Source organism: Battus philenor, unplaced genomic scaffold (genome assembly GCF_028537555.1).
Source record: "Battus philenor isolate CCGP_79_NKW_IND1 unplaced genomic scaffold, ilBatPhil1.0.hap1 SCAF_20, whole genome shotgun sequence".
Lineage (NCBI taxonomy): Eukaryota > Metazoa > Arthropoda > Insecta > Lepidoptera > Papilionidae > Battus > Battus philenor.
The window spans coordinates 10,217,545-10,233,605 of NW_027181683.1; the positions used below are offsets into that span (position 1 = coordinate 10,217,545).

At 33.0% G+C, this 16,061-nt stretch overlaps 1 protein-coding gene across 1 annotated transcript in view; it reads right to left on the reverse strand.

Moving 5' to 3' along the window:
• E(Pc) (Enhancer of Polycomb) overlaps positions 1 to 15,443 on the reverse strand; it is a 104,757-nt gene extending 89,314 nt beyond the window's left edge. The window contains exon 1 of the mRNA XM_068765600.1: positions 14,899 to 15,443. Coding sequence (XP_068621701.1) covers positions 14,899 to 15,051 — 153 coding nt within the window. The 5' untranslated portion in view covers positions 15,052 to 15,443. The remainder of the gene's footprint in view (positions 1 to 14,898) is intronic.
• Positions 15,444 to 16,061: the final 618 nt, after the last annotated feature.

Sequence of the window (16,061 nt, forward strand, 5' to 3'; positions counted from 1 at the left end):
CACTGAACATCAGCGTTTTATTTGTTTAAAAGTACAATAAAATACCTTTACAGAGCGAGCAACATTATTGCTTAAAATTTTGTATTACAAAACAACTGGTGACATTGCAATAATGATCATAGTCTCTTTCGACACGGGGCCAAGTTAGATATTTAAAATGTATGTGTGTAAGGTATTGAAAATGTACTTAAACGTAAATTTTAAAAATTTTCTTTATATTAATTAAAGATAACAGGTAATTGGGGAATTTTTGTTCAATATAATAAAAAAATCGTGCCTGGGAGTGTATGTATACCAAAGCTTGGAGTGATTCCTATTGTACTTATTCAAACAATCACTACACAACCTACTATTTCACCGAGCCATTCAAAAATTATCTTATGAGAAGCAAACCGCACACAATAGGCTGCTCGCTCTCTCTCAAATTGTAGTAGTACTTTTAAATGCAGATTTCGCAATATAATGCAATACGTCCCAGCTTGAGACACATTCATTACACGCATTGTCGGAGACCTGGGGCGAACGAGGGCGTCCTGTCATAGAGTATAAAAAACAGACAACCTTAAGCTGTGCCTTGCTAAAGATGTCGGTTACGAGATAAATGAGTTTCTTTTCAACATTTCATTCAGCATTTCGTCGTCAAACTGAACGTTTAAAATTTTCGTCGCATTGTGTCGTGATATTTGGTCTTTCTTATAACGTTGACGTGTTTTTAGTTCTACATTAGAACTTTCCTTCGATGTTGCATAAACTTAAACTTAGATAAGCACTAAAAACAACACGGTACGTACACTACATAAAAATTGTTTCAGGAAGAAATAAATATTAGGTATAATATTTGCCATACGAATAATAAGTTTATATCGTATAAAGAAGTACCAACGACAAACATCCGCCGACGACAACCTTACATTACCGCCTGCAGACCTAGTCACCTTAGATCTCAAATTGATTAATAGATCTCAATAGATTTTAAATCTCAATTACCTCCATCAAAATATACGGGGTTAAAACTAAATGATAAAACTTTACATATACATATAATATTTTGATAAATATAATAATAGTAAACAATCTTCTTACATTGTGTCATGTGTCATGCATTTAAAACACGTTTTTTAAATAGGTTTAATTCTAAACGTAAAAGCATACCAAAAGGAATTTAAAATAAAATGTTTTTACAATATTTACAACTCTGGATTCAAAGGTGTACAATAGTACAACGCAGTGTGTACTCAGTGGTGTTGCAGAATTTATCCAAACGTGCTATCTGTACGCGGTATAATCAATGGCGGCCGGGACCACGCCACACACCACGTGACGGCCCCGGTGACTCACCGCCGGCATTCATTCGGCGATAAAAGCTTGTGTCAGCTGTCTTCCGCGACGCACTCCACGCCCGCCGCCCGTGTGCGCACTCCACTCTTATCGAATTAGCGGAACGGCAAAACAACGCGGCCCGAGACGCTTATACTGCTTAAATCTCAAATTATTCAAACTGACATTATGAACTTTCCGAATAGATAGCGAATGTATAAACATATTATTAATTTCTCATCATAGGCTTGAGATATAATATATAATTATATATATATAGAAGAAGTATAAACCCAAGCACAAGACTTTCTACAGTATTCGAAAAATATTATCTTAATACGTGGACGTAGCATAGATAGACTCCCCGCTAGGTGGATCGATGACGCTGTCCAGGTCCCAGGAAATCTTTGATTGTGGGTAGCACAAGATCGGTCATCGTGGCGATTTTCAGGGGAAGCATAATCCTTGCAATGATTGTCTATAGTCGCGATGATGAAGAAGTTGGCATTAATATATAAAAAATATATTATTTATTAGACAAAATTTTTATCTATGTCGCTTTATCGATATCAGATGGTATATATGAAGGATTACATAGCGCCGAATAATAAAACAAGATTAATGCTTAGAATGACGTCACATAAAGCCGGTACCCTCCTTAGAAATAATCCCTTTCATTCAGGCCGCGCGGATCCTTTAATCTCGGCCGCTTATTCTCATGGTATCGAATCATAACCAACAAAGCAACGTGAATTTGTAAAGTAAACCTTAATGGAAACTAACATTATACATTAAACTCACATAGAATACTACGTTGTTTAATTACTCAGTTGATTTTTTTTTTCCTAAATACCATATTCGTTGTTTTAATATTATATATAAACGTAATTTATATTTATTAACAAAAATAGTGTGCTATCGCCGCTTATTTTTAATTTAGTCTTATTTTTTTTCTTCTATGGAAACACTTCTGAGGTAGTTTCTGATATCTGGTATAGATTTTATGTTCTAATTATAATATTAAATTTAAAAAAAAAAAACAGATGCTTTCTATTTACGCAGCGTACATATTTTCCTAGTGTTGTAGAAATCATAAAAAATTCAAAACTTTTACCATTTTCGTTTATGTTGTATATAATTCAACAGAGTTAGGACAACCCGTATGATATAGAAGCTTAGTGCGAAAATAAAAATTTGTGATTGCAAAATCAAAGCATTTTATTAATTATGAATTACTCTTTTAATTTACACGAGGGTATCAAAAACAAGTTAAAACATTATCTTTTCCGTTTGCGTGGATTTATCCCGATGTAAACAACAACCTATTATATTTAAAAATAGCAGCTCCTACAGAAAATCAATGTGATGTTGCGCGTAGTTGCCTTTGCGTAAAAAGCAGATGATTGCGCAATGTTTTTTTGTTTTGCAATTGTCGATTACGTTTATAATATACTTGTTATTTGTAAAATTTATGCGTCAGAATTGACTTATCTATAAAATTACAATTAACAGTTTAAAGGTTTTTTAATCTATGTTTATAAGAGATTTCCACTTATATACTGACTCATCGCGATATATCTAGAACTATAAGGATTAGAAACTTTAAAATTGGTAGGAATCTCCTTTCACAGAGTAGAAAGTCTGAAAAGAGAATTTTACGAAATGCAATTACTCTTTAAACCACAGCTATGGCGTGTTAAAAATTTGCAAAAATTGATTTTATGAAATTACACTAATAAAGGCAGTATGAGTCAGGCAAAGCAGACGGGGGACAGCTAGTGCTAAAATATGGAAATCTAGTTTATGTAGTCAGGTAATTCTGCTTTGTATTTGGTCAAATTACTGTATTTAGTATAAAATAGTGAAAATGACAAATTCTTGAATTTACTAGTTACAATTGAGATTAACGTTCACCTTTACAGCAGTAAGACAGTTCTAATCTATCTCTGTCCAAAATCTAAGCAAACGTGACGTAATTACTAATCGATAGTGCCGCTTTTGTTGACAGGAAATATATGTAAGTGTTCACGCTTACAATAATCTAACAGGGCGAGCGATGTTTGTACATTCACGCCATTATCGTGATTACATTAAGATGTTATTAGAGTTATTTTAGTTATTTACCCAATGTTAAGCACACATGGCTTAAGAAAATATTTACGATCAAAAATTAGACTTTAATAAAGAGAATAAATATGAGGTGATTGCTTACAGGTGTAAAAGCTTTAAAAAGGTGAATGTACACACACAGACACACATACACACACATATATATCCATGTTTATATATATATATATATATATATATATATGTATTAATATGTGTATAAATATCCTATTCAAGAATCTATGGTTTCAGAAATAAATAAATAACGTAATGATAATATAGTATAAAAATATTTTAAGTATTTGGATGACTACATATAAAATTAATTATTTTTGAATTTCCATCCCTGGAGCCTGTGCAGGCAGAAAATTTTCACTTACAAGCTATCGCTCTTTACACACGAAAAATATTTTCTCGTTTCATTAAAACGTTAACATCGTGTCTCTCACTTTTACCGCAACACGCGAAACTTGTTATTCTATTTGCAAATTGAACGTAGTAACAAAGAATCATAAATATTCTCTAATACAAGACTGAATAAAAGCAGTTTAATTTTAAACTAGCTGTTAACATACATCGCGCTGTTAAAATTTATTACTCTGTTGCAGTCGAATAGAAAAAAATAAAGCGTATTGTATATTTAACATTTATTATTTTAATGTCTTAACTATGAACAGCGATTATTTCAAATACATATTAATCATATATAAATTTCCTGTAACGTAAACTGGAAGTCTAATATCTTCATTGTAAAGATTTGTGTACTACACGAGTTTTTTTTTGTGTCATTATCGATATCCAAAAAGGCGTATTATTTTGGTTTAGATTGACTCCAAAATGACATGAATTTTAATTTATCAATAATCTGTATTTATATTTCAACAAGGAAGAGCATTGTTTTTCCTATTTTCTTCGCATTTTTTTATCTCCACAAGAAACTTCCTTGTGTCTGAAATAAATATAAAAAAAATGTTGAATTGATCGATGGTATTGAGTTTCGCAATTAGCAATACTTTTGGCAATTCATTTTTATTAATGTAGGTAGAATGATAAGGCGACACTGCTAAGGATAAGGAGTCACGGAAAAGAATTACGTGATCGATGCAGTACAAATTGCAATATAACCAAACTTTCATATGCAACGAATTTCAAGCCCCTGAATAAATTCAAGAAATTTACAATTTACCTTACCTTTTCTTTTGTCAATAAATTAATACATTTAGTGGGTACAATCGTAAAAAAATATGCTTAATGACATCGCTATGTCAAACTACGCTTCCATTTAGAAATTGAATTAAATTATAAACTAAGGACTGAACGTTATAATTTAAGACGACACTAATGTTGACAGATGTTGAAAGATATTTTATCGGTTACCTAAATACAGAGTCCAAATTCTATTCCTTAGTCGTATCATCGCGACTGCGGGTAGTCATGTTTTTGTAACTGCGTCCGTAAACGTCCTCTAGCCACCTTTATATTGCTATACACTATATGCTTCCCCAGAATTTCTGAGCACGTCCGTGCAAAGTGACCAAAATACGTGTTCTAGGATCGAAGAACAAGCTTTTCCCTTGTTAAATTTTCTCAATACCTACCTTTATAATTAGCGGATGACACAAGCAGTCCAAAGGTAATCGATCTATCACCAAAAATATTTATGAAAATAAATATAGACAGGTTTAGCTCCTTAAACTCTTAATTCCCTAACAACACGCGACGGTAACATAGTGCACCAGCTGCACGAGTGAGAGCTAATCCCCTGTCACTTTTAGGGACTTGAAAGGCTTCGGGTGAAAAGTGAATACCAAATTGATTCACTGTCAACCGATAGGGATTAAATGTACTCCATTTATTCCGTATACATTTTTTAATATTTCATATGTTTCGTTCTAGGATATCGGTATTTATACTTACTGTATATGCTGGACAAAGTGAATAAAATTGTGTTAATATGTAATCACTATCTGTCCTACGCTCGATCCGTGTGGCTATTATGATAGTGCTATTAATTTGAAAATAAGTTTTTTTTTTATGAATGCTCCCACACAAACCTCTAGCAGGTCGAATTACGTAAACTCTTAGATGACCTCTATTCTTCGAAAGGAATATTCCCACCAAATTTTAAGTTTCTAAGCCTCGTGGTTCCCTGGATAGGCGATCTATATATGAATAAATTTTTATATATGTATATATATTTAGATCACCTGCGCAACCGACAGCCGATAGGGCCGAAAGCTTCTCGAGTCGGGAGACGGTGCGTGGGCAGGCTTACTTAATGGAATGAAGACAGTCAAATTACAAAGTACATCGATTTTCGATTAGACGGAATAGACCACTCGAGACTGTACTAAATAGTAAGAACGTATTTAGTACTGTGAATACCGCAATACCTAAAGGTGAAGGTCTTTGACCAGCGTGTTACGGGTGACGATTCAGGGATACGAGACGTGGTCGCTTATGATGGGTCTCATGAGAAGGCTTAATACCATTTAAAGTTAAATAGAGAGGAGCCCTGTTCGGAGCTTCGCTGTGAGATCGAATATAAAATGAAATCTGCAAAAGTACCAGGGTCACCGCCACATCGCTGCTGTAGAAGGCCGATAGGGATAGGCCCGTGTATTGTTGTGTGCGCCTATGGTCTGATACTATAATGATTTAGTCATTTAATTTTCTCATAAAAGGAATCACGTCTACTGGTCACAGTGCAACTATCCAGCGACCTTTGACGCTCTGTGATAAATCAAGTACAACAATTACAGTATCGGCATGTCTACATAAACAAAACGTTAATTAATTACTAACAGTAGGTCTTTCGGTTGCTTTAAAACATTCATTGTTTTTGTTTTACTTAAGATAATTTTTTTAATCCATTCGTAAAGAGACAATATAAGATCCGGTACGTTCACCTAATAATTTTTTTAGTTAAATACAAAATACAGTTCGATACGGTGCTCGTCGGCCATAAAACTGTACTCACAGCCAAGCTTCGACTTAAGTCTTCAACCAAGAAATTTTAACCTATCTCGGCAATTACAGTTTATTATAAATACATTGGGTAAATGTCATGCATCATATCATGATGTGTTTGGTGTGACATTAAAAAATAAATATTATTGTATTACTCAAAAACTTACGATATAAATAAAATTAACCAATTACTTTGAGTTAAAATCTTAAAAGTTTTAATTTATAAAAATCAAATTGAACATATTGCAATACCCTAAAAAATACAAACTATGTCTTTATTACATTACGAGTATCATAATATCCGTTTGTGATGTAAAATACTTTTAGTAAATGTGTTAAAGAGCAAGAGCCAGCGCGCGGCAGGTAAGAGTCGGCTGTGCGCATTTGCCTGTGGCCGTTGACTACAGTCGACGCTCGTACCGAAGTGGTTATAAATATCTTTTCGCTTTCCGCGTTTGTTATGGACTCTTCACAGATCAGAGCCCGTTTGTAAGTTGAAGGGTGCCATTATAAAGCCAATTTGATTTTAGTTTTGTTCAAACTGTGCACTTCTGTCAGAAGAATGTTATTCTTCTCATGACGTACACACACGGTCATTAATTGATCCAGCACGTATATGCAGTTACTGAAGAAACTTTTCTATTTATTTTTGGTGATAATAAAACATGCATCTCTCTTCTTTTAAACCTTTAAAATGAAATATATACCCACATCATCAGAAAAAAGTGTCCAAAATAAAAACAAGTATACACGCTAATAAAACGCGCTAATGCTAATTGATTTGTCCCACGTATTATCAGATAACTACGTAATAAACTATATAAATAGAGATGAGTAATTGTCGTCACGTAATGATTATTAAAAAACAAATGTACAAAAGTATTCATATAAATTTCGATCCGGTCGCGATGCTATGCGCCGAGGTATACGCCCGTATAGCTCGGCAACCTGCCATCTGGTACGTCGATGGTGTAAATAGGGCTTCAACATTGTTAGGCCAGACACACGTTGATCGAGCAGCTGGTTTCACTGTATGAATTTATTATTTCCGCAGTTTCCTTTCGCATTATAATTATAAATACCGGTTTTAAAACGATAGGGCTACATTGTCTGATCATTTGTTTTCATTAATTTTTTGTGTCCCATTCCTATAAGTGCCTCTAGCGTTCCTGTTATAGACGCAAACACAACTACAACATATCCTGATAATGTTATCTTTTAGCTGCAACGATTTAAGAAGTAACAGTAACAAATGACAGAGATTCAGAGTAACAATCCTGAAAACGTAATCAAAAAATCTTTATTGCCGAGGGCGCGTGCATGTTGTGAAGGGCTGTGGCCCCTTTCTAATGTCTGTCAGTCTGAGCGTATAATCCGTGGTGACGTCAGGTTACACGTTGATATAACTAGATAATACATTTTTTACAACAGTAAATAAATAAATATCTTAAAATATTTTAAAACATTTTAAATCTTAAATTTGAACATCATTTACGAGGTAACTGTTATAAAAGTTCTATTTTTTAATAGTTTTTACGGATCGTGGACGAATGCCGTTTGCCTCTAGACATTTACAATTTCACCGGGTTTAAAGTGACAGTCCGTTGAAAGCGCTTAACCTGGTCCGTTACTTTTTAATAAAATTTAATTTCAGCGCGTTAATTTTTTTTAACATAAAAAGTTACTTCAGCGCGGGATTCGAAACATTACCATTTTACGTAAAAAATAGTACTTAGCAATAAAATGTACGTACTTAGTGAAGAAAGTTGTTCAAATTTCATGTCAATTTAATTGGAACTCGCAATTTACCAGAACATATGTTTGGAACCATTATTAACAAATGAAAAACTAACATAATAAGAAAAATAAATAGTATGTGATGATAAAATTTGAGATAATTTAAAAAAATTCCATTTTTATTACAATGTGCGAATACTGATAACGCATTATTCCAATGTAGATGACACAGCATGGTGATAATATTAAATTGACAGAGTGGCCTGTGTTAGTGTATCTAACGGTATCAAATGATATTGAAATGATATTTTTGGTGACGTTAAACTTATTAACAACTTCAAATAATCATTAACGATAAGATATGGTTACTGAAACATTAATTCAATTAAGTATTTAAAAAAAAGAATGTATGATCCCATCGGTCTATACATAATACTTACGGCCATAATGGTAAATACATGTTGTAGAACGCGTTTATCTCATCGTCATCATAACAGCCGATAGACACCGACGACAATGACCTATCACTGCCCGCTTCCAGCGACTTCTTGTCACCTCAGCTATGTCAGGCCACCTAGTGGAGATCGTACCCACGCCGCGCTACGCTACTACAGGCTTGTGGTTAACCCGCGTTCAAGCGAGGGCGGTCTGAAGAGAACCCGTGTCGCTATCGACCGCCGAATAGTCCTCGCATCACATAACTTACACTACACTATACACCTACACTGGTATAGTCCCTCTTCGTTGTAACTGGGATACGATCACCCAGCGTAATTTTTAGTCCGCGGGCTCAATTTCGATGAAGCTGTTAAATCCTAAATCGGCTATCAGCATAACTTCAAACACATCAAATGGCGACTCATGGTCGCAACCTTACGGACCTCAAAAGCTGTCTGTTGCACGAGCGATGTGCTCCATACACCGCCACTTCAGAATTTATACTAAAGACAAACACTGTATGATGCTATTTTACTTATATATACTTCTTTGTATGTTTAAGGAATACTAATAAGTTGTGTTCTATTGAAGCAAAACAATGTCTTTAGTATCAAACCGTCTGGACATACAAAACATCCTGAATATTTACATACAAACTGGTACTTGCCGCTACATAATCTGTGAAAAAAAATTGTATTCAAAACCTTTTGATTGACACAATTGATATAGCTAAAACATGTAACTCCGAAATATGTTATATTAATGTATTATTTCTGTTGGTATGCAACAGTCCAATAACTTCCGGCTGTACAAAGTCAGCAAAGACGGAGAGTATATATTAATTAATTTTGATATATAGTAATACAAAAATTTGAAAACGCTTTTTTTTGCGTTTACAAACGTTAATTAAAAGTAAATACTTCAATCCTAGCTAAATAGCTTTTAAACCTATTTCAAATCATCCTGTATTTAATAATGAACAAAACGGAGTATAAAGCGTTGCTCTAATTCTTTCGACACAGTAGTATTCATGCGTCGCAAATTCATACGATAAGTCAATGTTTTTTAATTATTTTTTTTTTGGGTTCCTTACCTCTTAAACTTTTTTGTGAACACTCCTACCGCGATTAGTCCATACTTACTCCTTAAAATATTTATCGTTCAAATTCGTCTATCTACTGTCAATTTTATCTTTAAAATATACCTACTGTCTGTAACGATTTGTGATCTGTAGAGAATTTTTGTAGTCTGTGCCATTGTGTCTAATATAATGATTTTTATAGAGATTGACTGGATTAACTATTTAAAATTTTCACGTATTCCTGTTGAATTGCTGCCTTATTCAATCAATGTTTCACTGATGACAGGGACGACTGGAACAAATGTTTGTTAAAATGGCGTTTTATTCGGCACACTTGATGCAATGGTTGAATTTTTAGATTGTTGTATAACTTTTAAATTCACAAAATTTATTATAACATTTAATTTTTCAAAACAAGTTTATTATTTATGACATCATTATATGTTTTTTCCGGAATTTAACTTTTTTTCCTTCAAATCCTCTAGTAGACCAATATTTTACCTTCCTCGTTAAAGGCCTGTAGTGTAGAACTAGTCTGATCTTATATCGGATGCGTGTGATTGCAAGAAAGAAGTGCGGTCTGCGAGGTATAAAATTCGGACTTGAGAGAGTTACGGAGAGGAATATTTATTCTTACAATTAAAATGACTACCTTCCACGACGAATAATGCTGCGGCGATTAAACTGTGAAGGTGATGGAAAAACATAAGATTCAACCTGTCCGAAAGTTTTGTCAGTGCTTGTGCCTTAGAATATTGATGGCTGTCTATAGGTCCCTTCGTACTAGACTTTCTTTATGATAGTAGGAGAATCGTTTTCCACAAGTTTTAACAGAAAGAGAGACGGTACTCCCCTGGGCCAGAAGCAATTTCACTCACTGACGATGACTTAGTCGTAGCCAACTTACTGGTTGCCTCTAGTGGGTACAATCAAAGCGGTATGCCAAAGTGTTCCACTTATTAAAATATATCGTTGCCCTCATCCAACCCTATTCAGGATCGACAAAGGATAGCAAGCTTCGTGACAAGCATATCGCTATCCTGCGCTCTCAGCATTAAAGGTAACGAACATAGATAAAGCACGAGTATTTGGTATCGGGACATTACACCTTACGTGGGTAATCGACATTCTGCATACTAATACATTTACGGCCGGTACATGTCTTGCTTGCTGGTTCCTTTACACTTGAACTTAACCGAATTTACTGCAAATGATATAAAGTAAAGAATCACACTGCTATAATAGTGTAGCAAAAAATGTTATAACTAGATAATCACAGTCACAATGTGTGCAGGTATTTCTCACTAACAATTCATATAAACTTAACAGATAGCTTGAAATAAAGAGAACAACAATAAAACGCCTCTGTTAATTTTATAAACATCTTATGCTATAAACTAAAGTTAAGGCATCGCTTGTTTAGTGAATATGTACAAGTGGAAAATGCCTTGTAGTTATTAAATAGGATTTTGACGTTAGTTTTGTCATAAAAAAGGTATGCGTCTAATCATTATCATCATATTAGCCAATGGACGCCCCAAGCACACCTCAAGTCAAAGTATGGACCTTCCTCGAAGATCACCACGAAGACCGGTCTTGCGCTGCCCGCAGTCAGCGTCATCTATAACTTTACTTATGTTCTTAATTACGCATCTAATATAAGAAAAAAATAATCTTTACTGTGTTCACCACATTAAATCAGTTTGTAGTAAAAACATTATCAAGATGCCTTTACGCAGGATATGAACAAATTCCCCCGCATAAGCAAACGTTTCTAATATGTTTAGCGTTTCAATGCCGTCGTTCAATATAATTTTAACATCATATTTAAAAATACAAAGGAGCGAGGAAGGAGGATTTTTTCAATGGACACACACATATATATATATATATATATATATATTTGTATATATATATATATATATATATATGTATATATATACAGTAATTTGTGAAAACGTGTGACGTCCACAAACAAGATAAACGCTTTTGACAAGCTCGTCGGCAAACGCGCGATCCAGGGGAGCTTCCTACCGGTACTGTTGGAGATTTATGGGAGAAGCCAATGTCCAGCATTTGACGACTTACGGTTAAAATAATAATTATTAATAGACTATGTATATGTCTTAATATTTATTTTAAAGAAATCATTAAGGTAACCTTGATTATTTAAGAAGTCAGTTCAAATATTTTTTAATGGTAGGATTATCATACATCGCGTTCCAATACCACATATCTCTGCTTCGGGAAGGAAATTTTAAAATACGAAGCATGCGACCTAATTGTTCGCCGATGTCGTCACCAGACCAATAGTTATATAATTTTTCTTGGAATTGGCTGCTTAGGGACGTGCATGGGCGACGCGTATTAAATTACTTACTGCAAATGGTATTTGCATCCGGTAAGCTGCAGGGGTAAGCGACGGGTAAATTCCGAGTGAATATAAATTGAAATGTTTTGTATTCGACAGCGCCGCCTCGTAACATCCCAAACCTAAATATATTCCAACTCAAACAATAGCTTAACAACAGTCAGTGTTTTTGAGAAAATCTTTACACAAGAATTATTGTTTATAATGAAATATTAAAACGTTATTCAGACAGAAACTAGTTCCTTACCTTTTGAATTAAAATTGGTTGCAGATAATACTAGAATACAATGAATAAATTTAATATTATAATAAGTAAGCATTCGTACAATTGTGGTAAAAAGTAGACATACTTTTAATTATACAAAATAAAATTTATAATCATTCTTAAAAGAAATATTAACAAGTTTCGTATGAATGAAATGCCTAACACAAGCTTTTACTTGATAAGATTATCTACCACACTCAACGAGGTGTGAAACTAAACATGGTAAACATCTCAAAAACGTCGAAATAGTCATAAAAATAAATAAAAATAGTATGTTTTTTTATTGACATAGAGATTTGTACCTTTTTTACATTTTACAATTTATTTACGGTCATTATTGTTGTCTGCTATCATCAAAAGCATCATTTTTAAAAATAATATATCCACAGCTGGACTTAGGTCAACCATATATACTTCGAAACGACCTGCATATGGCGTCTTCCGACGACCTTAACAAGGTCGTATATCTTGTGGGCGTACATTCTTCGCTACGTTCGTTTATCCGTGGTCGTGCCTCAGAACTTTAAGGACCCAGTGCTGCTTCAACTTTAGATACTGTCGTCCGTCTATGGATGGATCTTATACCAAACAAAGCCTTCATGGCACTTTGAGAAACTGCAACCTTACAAATGAAGCCCAAAGTGAAATACCATATTTATTGCCCATACGTCATCATTTGTAACTAATATTAGTCATAGACCATAAGACATCAAATCAATTATATATCTAGTAAGTAGACCCAAAGTTCTATAAGTAACATTTTTCTGGTACTAAGTGAGTCAGATACTCTAAACCAAAACAACTCAAACAAATTTTGAATGAAATAAAAATTATAGGCATGATTATCAGATGCACAATATAGTATGCAATGCATTGCATTACATTTTATTTTAATAATATTTTTTTGTAAATAATAATATAAATATAATAATAAAGAAATAGTAGCCATCTCCACTCACACATCATTGCATTAACAAGATCCAAAAAAATTGTGCATATAAAAACTTTCCATAGTTTTACACATCTAAACTAAAATGTTAACCATGTTAAATTGGGAATATTTGTTACCTACTTTATTAAAAAATTTAAAATTTTCATTAACGGTATGATTATTTCTATGTAATATTTCTCAGTAAAAAATGTTTTGACTGAAAACATACTCCTAATTTTCAATGAAAACAGCATTTTGATGTAAAGCTTATTTATCCATACCTAATTTTATATCAAAACATCTTTGAGAGTTGAGCTAGTATTAATCACAATACAACAAGGTATATTATTACAAAGTTATATTTCAATATGTAATAAGTATGTATAATTTCAATATCACTCATAATTTATAAAATAATCTTTGAAGATCAATGTTCAATATAAACAGACAACCAGAAGTTGTTTGAAGATGACGGATGCAAGCCACTTTCAACTAGTCCTATAGGAAATCTATAGGAGGAGGACTATGCCTAGTTGAGGCTGACACGATGATTAGACCCTTGTGAAATGTGTTCATTTTAATATTAATACATTGATATTCTTCAACTTTTAGGATTAATAAACATGAAGAGATACGCTAACCTTGCTAAATTATAAAACATGGATTAAATTAAGACTCCATAGAAAAAACCATTAATGATTAATATGAACCTTTTACACACACTTTTTAAACGCACCAAAAAATACTAAAGATTTTTAAATAAAGAACTAATTAAAAGACGCAAATGTAATTACATGATATGCTTTTTAATTAAAAAGCAATAATCATATCCATTACAAAGAGATTTATTAACTCGGTAATATACATATGTATTTTTATCTTTAATTTCTCACATACCGAAAACATAACATACTAACTTTTAATTGTTACAAAACTAAAAGTTTTCTATAAAAGTTGAAGTTTCATAAAAGTAACAACAAACCATTAATACTAATAATTGTCATTGTTATTACCAAAATATCAAGACCAGTAATTGATTTATAAAAATTCAAAAGTGCAAATTGAATAACTTCTTTATGGTTCAGAAGAGTTAGAAATTATCCACAACTACTCAAGTAGTTCAAGTTCAAATATTGCTTTAATAATTGATGCAAATAAAAGAAGAAATAAAAATGTATACAAGGAATCGCTTTTATTTATAAAAGTAGAAAGTCGAGTACGTTTTGAAAGTCGTTGCGTACCGGCATATGCATTGTTTGTAAACAAATAACATATGACAACATTGCCCATCGACATTGTTTGTTTGCTTATAATCCAGTGCATATTTAAACAAATTCAATTAAATGTTAAAATGTCCACATGAGGGTGGACGCAAAAAAACATCGCGTAAATTGTGAGAACTCTGTTTTCATAAACCACCATGTGCAAATCGCGCGCCAAATTTTGACAGTTGTCCGGTAACACGTGTGTAAACCAAAAATGAAATTCCTAAACTATAAAATTAATAGCTTTAAATCAAATTAAATAACAAACGCATACGCAGATCAAATGGTGATTTATTAGCGAAAATATCTAAATTCCGAAAAATAACGCCCCCTGCGGTAAGAAAAGGAAACACAAACATAATGGCCGACACACAGTAGTTAGGGATGACTTAATACCTAAATGCGCAAAATACTTACACTTTCCTCCTCTTTTTCCATTCCAGAGGGCATTTGAGGTACGGCACGGTTAATCGCCGAGTAGTCCGGCAAATCCGGAAGCTCCTCGGCGAGATATATGGGCATTGGTTTCGACGCATCCAGGGCCCTCGCCCTAAACGAGAGCTTCGACATTTTGTTGACAGAACAAAACACGCTAGCGTCGACACAAAAATGCACTTATAAATCACTTTATAGCTTCTCCAGGCGGTCCTAAAGGACCGTAAACTGCACTTTGCACACTCTAGTTCGTTCCCATGGTTAATTTTTGCACGCACTCAGTCACAATTAATGAAAAACAATAACGAAACTTTACATATTGAGCGTAGTTTGCAGAAAGCCATCATGGCGGCTTTCCGTTTGGCGGACGACCATGACCAACTTCCACCTTGCACGATGTGCGCGGGAAGGAAACACGCGGAAACAAATCACACCATTTTCGTACTTTTTTATAAACTCACAATTTAATTTATGAAATTAATACTAAAGCTAAATATACAAATATTGATTAAATAAAATAATACAAATTATATATATTTTGGAACTGTAAATGTTTTTAGAAATAAAAAAGAATTGATATGAGATCGGACATCGGTTGTCAAACCATAGACTAGTGATTTTTTTCCTGTACGTTCCGATTACTACTTTAACACTCGTGAACATTTATGTTTGTTATAATAATTATAGAAACTAATATATTATACTAAGTAATTAATTTAATTAAATTTACTTCGTTTTATAGCAATAAAAATACATAGAATAAAATAATAATTTTTATCAAGTTTCATGAATCGCATTATAGCTTGATAATAACTATGTATGTTGTATTTTTTTTATAAATATACCATAAATATTTTCTTTTGCTTTTTATGACTAACTATTAATCTAAACGGTATTCGATGTACCCGATGTTTTTCATAATGTATAAAAGAAAGTTTAATGTAATAAATTATTACCTATATTCATAGTTGATTAATATATAAAGCAGTTTTTGAAAAAATGTGACCTTATAGTGAATAATTATGATATTTTGCATAAATTTCAATTTTTTATAGTCTACTCATATAAAATATATTTTTTTAAATAATTGAATCACGAACATTAAAGGTCCGGATAAACAATTTCTTTGAAACTTTCAAATCATG